The following is an 8,177-nucleotide window of genomic DNA, read 5'->3' on the forward strand; positions in this document are numbered from 1 at the left end:
ATTTGGGAGCAGATTGCTCTGTTTGAAACATGAGGAGCAATCATGTGTTGATAAAAATATTTATGAATGTATTACTATGGAAATTAATGGTGCTTCTTCAATAGAATTTTAATCAGGGATTGTTGAGAAAGGATTTTAAATGTTTTTCAAATTTTTCCATCGTTTTCTAACTTTATACATCTGTTAGTATTCCAAACATGTCTTTGCATTATTCACAGTTTGAAGTTGAGAATTTGTTTACGCATCTTTAGATTGACTCTGCCGTTATCGCAACAGGAACAGCTGGAGTCGGATCACGTAACAACATTAAAAAGTAATCTAGAGCCAACGTGAGACAACAAGAGTCATGACTAAAGTTCTGAGGGCAGACACCCTCCACCACCCGATATCTGCCCTCATACAGTCTGCTGGACTTAGCTAAACATTGTGAGCCTCTGATTGGCTGACGCTGCAGGGCCCTCCTCTCTCACTATCATCACTCCATTCCGTGAACCAATCAATGACGCTCCCTGGCCGTGACGTCCCCCTCGTCTCCTCTCGGCCAATAGAATTTTCCAATATTACTCTACTTCACCCTGCCGTCCTCCTCTAGCTCAGGTAGACGGGATACCCCGCGGAAAGGTGAGCGTTTGTGTTGCTTCGCTTTGCAGCTATTACTTTAACCTATTTTAGAACTGTTAGTGAATTTTATCATAGCTTTTAAAGCATGAGATGCCTTTGTTTCGAGATATACGTGTTGTTTTACGTTTAACCTCACGTTAGCTAACAGTTTGGCGTACGTAGCTGTTGCCGCTGTAATAAGAGTGAATATGGTTGTCTTTATCTTTGAATTGGTATTTTTTTTAGGATTTCAAACCCAGTGAAGATGTGAAGTATAGTTTCCTTAATCGTATTTGCAGTTTAAGTGGTATAAAGTATACGGACTATTTGTTTTGAAACTAATCTGACGTTATTTTGTTTAGGCTACTGAATTTAAGTGAGGAAAACATAAATTTTTTATTTTTTATTTGCTTCTAAGGCAGTCTTTCTGTTAAAGTGGTCAAACATTTGCTTAATAACATTACACATTAAAATGTGTACCACAAAATATCCCAAAAGAGTTTATAAACTGACAGACATTACAGATTAAAAGTTGTCTAACCAATTACGTTATTTAGAAAATTTATTTGCTTGATTAATACATCAAAGTGTTCAGAGGCTATTAAGAATTGAGGAAACAGCTTCGTTTAAAGCAGCATACAGGTAGAACATATTATTACCTATCTGTTAAGCAGAGTAGATAGAATACATAGTCTTCCTCCGCATAATGTAACACTGTGTAATTACAGAGGCTATGTAATTAATTAATTAACAATAAGCACAAATAATGGTACATCCTAGAGGCCAGATTGATATAGAAGAACACATCTGTCATCCTGAGGCTTTAGATGCAACAGGGAAGGAAGTCAGGGTCAGAAACTCATACCCACAGCTAAACATCCACCTGATGCAACATATAGGGTGTGTTAGATTATTGTGGCTGCGTCCTCCAAAGTCCCGGTCCATCTGGACTGGATCCTCCGAGGTCCATGAAAATAATGAGGCAGAATAGTTTAGCTATGGATTCAAACAGGTCCAGCCTTCTCCAGCTTTCACTGTCTGTAAGCTCTGTCGTCTAGCAAACATGAAAGTTGACACACAAAGCAGGCAAAGAATGGATGCTAAACTTCTCACTACTGTTCTGGGGGGTATTTACATTTTCAAGGAGCTTCAGCAGCAGTACCCTCATTGCGAATATCATATTTATATGACATAATCGGCCGACGAATCCGGCCTTCGGAGGGTGCTGCTGCTGGATTCGAGTCAACATTAGACTCATGAGGTATAAGAAGCAGAAGATGACCTTGTTCTGGCCTCATTTATGGAAGCCAACGCATCCTGTTGAGTCGCCGCAGTTTCTTGTTCTGAACCGATCTGATCCTGAATAAATTCTGTTTAATATTTTATTCCTTTTTTTTTGCGCTTTATATATATATATATATATATATATATATATATATATATATATATATATATATATATATATATATATATATATATATATATATATCCAGCCTCAGGTTAGAAGTGGTTTAACTCAGCAGTTTGCTCCCCCGAAAAGAACCGGAAGGGAAGCTCTGAGGCGTAGACATATTTATGAGAATATAAAATTGTTCCTTTTTTGACTACATAAAATAGAGGCAAAATAAATCACAAGCTGAAAAAATCTGATTGTTTTTTTTTTAAGATTACTTTAGGTACCTAAACTTTAACAAACGAAAGATCTTATGTAGGGATACACCGGGAAAGCAGCTGCAGACATGGAAGAATTTCTTAACCTTAAATATCACAAAGTGGATCTTGCTCCATGCATTCCCTGTCCAATATGTTCCATCAATGAATGATGAAGGATATAAGCTGGAAAATGAACAGATTTACTGATTGAAATTGAAATTGTTGTAATTATAACTGTTTGTAAGTAATAAAGTGCTTTAACATTGAAAGCCTCCATAACAGAGACCCAAATCGGTCTATTTGATAAATAATTTCACTCATTAGAAAAGATTAGTTTTCACTATTTCTGTTCCAAATGTAAAGGTTTAATGTTATGTTTATTTTTTAGCCTTTTTCCATCCTTCGTCATGGCGGCGAATGGCACTTCAGACATCTTGAGCTCGGCTTACCTTGCGGTGGAGTATGTGGATGCTGTTTTACCAGAAAACCCCCTTCAGCCCTCCCTGAAACACGCCTGGGGTTACATGCTGGACAACTACACCAAGTTCCAAATTGCCACATGGGGGTCACTCATTGTCCATGAGTTCATCTACTTTCTGTTCTGTCTACCCGGCTTCCTCTTTCAGTTCATGCCCTTTATGCAGAAATACAAAATCCAGCAGGTTAGTTTTTTGTTTTAAGCTACCTCACCTGGTTTTAGGTTTTGATGTTGATGTTGTTGTTGTTGATGGCACACATGTCTTTGTGCAGGACAAACCCGAGACGTGGGAGAAACAGTGGAGATGTTTCAAGATGCTGCTGTTTAACCATTTCTTCATTCAGTTTCCATTAATTTGTGGAACATACTACTTCACCGAGTTCTTCAGCATCCCATACGACTGGGACTCAATGCCCCGCTGGTCAGTGAAAACAACTCAAAGAATTCTTACATAAAAAGTTTGAAGCTCAACGCTGCATAATTCAGGGGTGCTAAATCTGGATTCAAAAGTGTTGACTCAGTCTTAGACTCAACTTTATTCCTTGGGATTATTCCTTCAGGGAAACTTTGGTTCCAGTAGGTCATATAGAGTACAAAGAGTTAAAGCAAGATGCCATTACAGATAAAAATATAACAGACAACATAAAAAGAGTGTATATAGTACCAAAAAAGCATAAAAATGAAAAAAGTTGTAATCTCTTGGAATATCTTTCCCATAGATATAAAAATATCTGCACAGTAGAGAGCTAGGGGAAAACTACACAGTCGTTGATTTGGATTATTGCACTTGTACTGCAGAGATGTACAACCTTGTAAATAAGTTTAAAAAAAATTACACTGTCTACACAGTAGTTAAAATCAAAACTTTTTGGACATCTCTTCCAATAATGCAGGGAGAGCAAGAAAAAGGAGAGAAAACCTGATTGTAGGATCAATGAAACCTAATTTATCCCCTCACCTGAGGACCAAAGCTAATCATTGGTGAATGAGAAACCTAATCCAGGGACTGGACAATAATATTTTACGCTATGTCTTATTTCAGCAATGGTCTTTGTTACATCAAGCAGGTCTGATGGTAAATGGCATGTGCTTATATAGCGCCTTTTTTCAAGTCAGGAGACTTGACCAAAGCACTTTACACTACATTCATTCACCCATTTACTCACACTGATGGTGGCAAGCTACATTGTAGCCACAGCTGCCCTGGGGCTCACTGACAGAAGCAGGGCTGCCATACACTGGCGCTCCGACCACCATCAGTAGACAATGCAGGTGAAGTGTCTTGCCCAAGGACACAACAACAATGAAAGTCAGAGCCTGGGCTTGAACCGTCAACCCTTCGATTTCAGGGCAAACTCCAACATCTAACGCCACTGTCGCCCTACATGATGCAGCTTTCATATGACAGTTTATCACGACAAAAAAAAGAGGATTAGTTTATATTTCTGTTAAATAAACCCTTCACTCAGGTTCATTTAAATGTGATCCATCTAACCTCGCCCTTCTCTGCTCTCCTCCAGGCCGTATCTTCTGGCGCGGTGCTTCGGCTGTGCTGTCATTGAGGACACCTGGCATTACTTCCTTCATCGCATACTGCACCACAGGCGCATCTACAAATACATCCACAAAGTCCACCATGAGTTCACTGTGAGTGAAACAACTCGCTGATAAACAAACACGCAGTCTTTACTGAGGAGTTACTTATTAAATCTGATGTCACGTGTCTCCGCTGTGCCTCAGGCTCCATTTGGCATGCAGGCAGAATACGCTCATCCCCTGGAGACTCTCATCCTGGGTGCTGGTTTCTTCATTGGCATCATGATCTTCTGCAACCACGTGTTCTTCCTCTGGGCCTGGGTGGCATTTCGGCTGCTCGAAACCATCGATGTTCACAGGTGGGAGACAATAAGAGCTTTAAGTGTTATGTCCTCAAAGATGGCCAAGTAAAACACAATCTCTGTGTATTTTGTGGTAGTGACCACTAGAGGGACAGAGAGGACTATTTTAACATTTGTAAAAATGCATGACGCCAATTTTGAAGTATCTTACTAATATTTCTTGTAGATTTTCGTCATTTATTTTCACCACTGATTAATATTGAGAGCCATTTCATTCAAAATTAAATAAATAAATAGTACTATTGATTTATTGTCAATAACATTTTTTTATTTAAGCTTTGAATAAATAAAAAAACTTGAAACATAATAAAATAAAATAAAACGAAAACTATCTTTCATTGGCATATTCATTTATTCAATGGAATATTTATTGAAAATGTATCAATAGCATTATTTATTTATTAATTTAATTTTGAATGAAAGGGCTATCCATATTGGAAAAGTAAAAATAAAGATATATATATTTTTTTTAAAGTAGGTGTTTAATTCAAAAATGTCTTAAACTACTGGAAAAAATTTTGATATTTTTTAAAAATCTATTCTCTTTGTTTATATATTTTTATAAAAGAAACTAATTACTTTATATACTATTCCTTCTTTATCTGCATTTTTTTTTTTACATTTAATTAAGTAAATATGTAATTTTGTATTATCAATAAAAGCCAATAATACTAGTACTCATTAGGGCTGGCAAATTACATTTGCAATATAATTGCAATAAAAAAAACTATATAAATTCTAAATTGCAGAGGCAGTCAATTTCATTTCAGTTTAATTACAAGTGCAAATTCACAACATATCATCTCAAGGATCTTTAAAGAGTTAGTTCAATCAAATCATAGAGATAGATTGAATTTCTTAGCATGCATGCAGCAGCAGTGGAGAGAAACAAAAAAAGTTTTAAGATGAAACTCATTTGATCCTAAACTTCTTTTAAAGACACTGTAATACACTCATTTATTACTCCGGGCCTTCAGGTGGTGGTGAGATGCTTAAAGTAGGTTTACTGCCACACAGAAGGGTGGAGAGAGTGTATGCCAATTAGAAGGGATCACTTTACACACTGCAGTCATGTCCTGTGTTATCGGACTTTGGAGCCTTGAATGCTATGAAAAAGAATTAACCCTTTAACTGCATGGTCAACCATTTGGTTGATCATGCAGTAAAAATACAATTAAACATTAAAAATAAATGTAATTCAAACATAAGATAGATAAAAGTATTTTTGGAAGCAGTTTTGAGGCATTTATTTTATAAAGTTAAACATGTGATTTATTTTATTTTGAAACAAGTGTATATTTATGTTGAGTATTGTTTATTAAGCAGGATATAATTAAACTATAGGGCTATACAGAAGGTTACTAAGGATCAGAGCAGATCTATTTTCTTACTAAATGAGAATAATTAGTATCTTAAAAATGTATTGTAATAGTGTAGTGTTATTGTGTTGGCATATTTCAACACAAATTACCTGGAAAAAGGCAAAACGATGTTAGTAGTTGATAAAAACATATTGTTTTGTTGGAACTGCTCACATGTTGAAATTAGGGTAGTTCATGAATGTGTTTCTAAAAACCATTTAAAAGGAAGCAGCTATCATTTCTGCAGTGTCACTACTTCACTTCCTTCCTGTTTTAAAGCTTTTGCTGTTCATCTTTTTATCTGAAACACAACAACATTCTGATTTGTTTCACTTAATAACGTGCCTCACCTTCATTCCTGTATTATTCCTCATCTCAGCGGTTATGACATCCCTCTGAACCCGCTCCACCTGATCCCTTTCTACGCTGGCGCCCGTTTCCATGACTTCCACCACTATAACTTTGTGGGTAACTATGCCTCAACCTTCACCTGGTGGGACAAGCTTCTGAACACCGACTGCCAGTACAACAAGTTCATGGAGAAACAAGAAGAGAAGAAGGAGCAGTAAACCAACCTCTGTGAGAAAGAAAGAAAAGTAACACCACAGCTGTTTTTAAACAGGCTATGTGGGTGAAAAGCAGGCCCGCACTGCTGTGTTCAGAATCTCAATCGGACCGAAAGTTTACCTTCTGTGCCTTGATGAATCTTAAATACGCTACTTTTATCACCAGTTGCTGGCTGAATAAAGAAAAACATCAACATCATGTTTTTTTTTCTCCTTCTCTTTTCATGATATGAAAGGAAAAGATAGTGTACCATATCACTGTTGTGAAATGCTCCTCTCTGAATGCTTAAGCACTTTAGCACTTCCTCCTTGAACTGATCGCCATCGATATGACTTAAGTTCTTCCAGTTTATTCCGTGGTGCAGTAGAGACTGTCTGAATGTGTTTGATGCAAACTCTTGTCATCTTTAGGTAGAAAAGGGAATGGTCTTGTATTTCTCTTCTGTGTTGTCATAAGAATCAAAAGCCTTTTTGATTTTAACAATGAATAAAAATACAGTTTATTGTTTCTTCTGCATTTGTGTTCAAATAAAAGTGTAAATATTCAAAACATATGTTTTGGTTGTAGTTTAACTGATTTGGATCCTGAGGTGTATATATGAATAAAAATAAAATACACTTAAAAATATGCTTTTGAAGAGATTGATTAATATCTTTGCTGCTATCAGAGAACATGTGCAACTTCATCCAGTTGTCAATTGGTCCTTAAGCAGCTGACATTTAACAGGAAGCAGAATATAAGGTTAAATATAGTGCATAATTTGAACATACCTATAGTAATTATCAGTCATCTGGGTCATGGCAATCATAGAACCACAGCTTAAATCCAATGCAACTGGATTTTGGCTCAGTTTTTATCTTAAAACATTATGTAAAAAAAACAATAAATAACTTAAGAGTTTTTTAAGTATCAGATTATAATGTCCATAGACTAATTTATATATTGTGGTTATTTTCTCTATTTGAAAAGAAACCAGAATACAAGAAAACAGCAGTAGAAAATAATGTATGAGCTAAAGAACTGTTCTATAGGAAAGATTACACAGTCAAACAAATAATACATTTTGAAAAACTTCTTTATCTAAAGAAAGTTTTGAGAGCTGATGGCCACTCACTCTGAGCCTGCTGGAGGTTTCTTCCTGTTAAAAGAGAGTTTTTCCTCTCCACTGTCACTACAAGCATGCTTGGTGTGAGGCAGTGCCTTTGAGTTGATGAGTTGTCAACTGGTTTTACGACGTGTTGTGAATTCACCTTATATAAAATAAAACTGAATATAATTAAATTTAGAGTAGCCCAACTTTGCTGTCTTCTTAGAATTTATATTATAAAGAACATTTCAGTTTTTCAAATTCTTTTTCAAACTTATCTTTCAGATCAACTTTTACCAATTGCACTGTTTTCAAATTGCGTTTTACAGATCACATTTCCTTGACTTTAAACCCAATAAAAAGGCTCATATGAGATGCACATTGACCAATCAAATTCTGATAGCTAACTTCAAGTGATGTGGGGAAAAAATAGATTTGGTGATATAATCGTGATTTTTGGCTAACTGATATAATATCCATCCTTCAGTTCCTTCTATAGATAAAAATAACCATTTTTGCCTAAACCCTAAATT

General features: G+C 36.0%; 1 protein-coding gene across 1 annotated transcript; it reads left to right on the forward strand.

The window, feature by feature from the left end:
• The first annotated feature begins 536 nt into the window (after positions 1-536).
• msmo1 (methylsterol monooxygenase 1) lies at positions 537-7,110 on the forward strand. Its single transcript, XM_038271763.1, has 6 exons — positions 537-621; positions 2,642-2,915; positions 3,004-3,152; positions 4,252-4,378; positions 4,472-4,626; positions 6,370-7,110. The coding sequence occupies exons 2-6, from the start codon at positions 2,661-2,663 to the stop codon at positions 6,557-6,559; spliced, it is 876 nt and encodes a 291-aa protein (XP_038127691.1). The 5' UTR covers positions 537-621; positions 2,642-2,660; the 3' UTR covers positions 6,560-7,110.
• The last annotated feature ends 1,067 nt before the right edge of the window (positions 7,111-8,177 follow it).

Source organism: Cyprinodon tularosa, unplaced genomic scaffold (genome assembly GCF_016077235.1).
Source record: "Cyprinodon tularosa strain WSP-4 unplaced genomic scaffold, ASM1607723v1 ctg81, whole genome shotgun sequence".
NCBI lineage: Eukaryota > Metazoa > Chordata > Actinopteri > Cyprinodontiformes > Cyprinodontidae > Cyprinodon > Cyprinodon tularosa.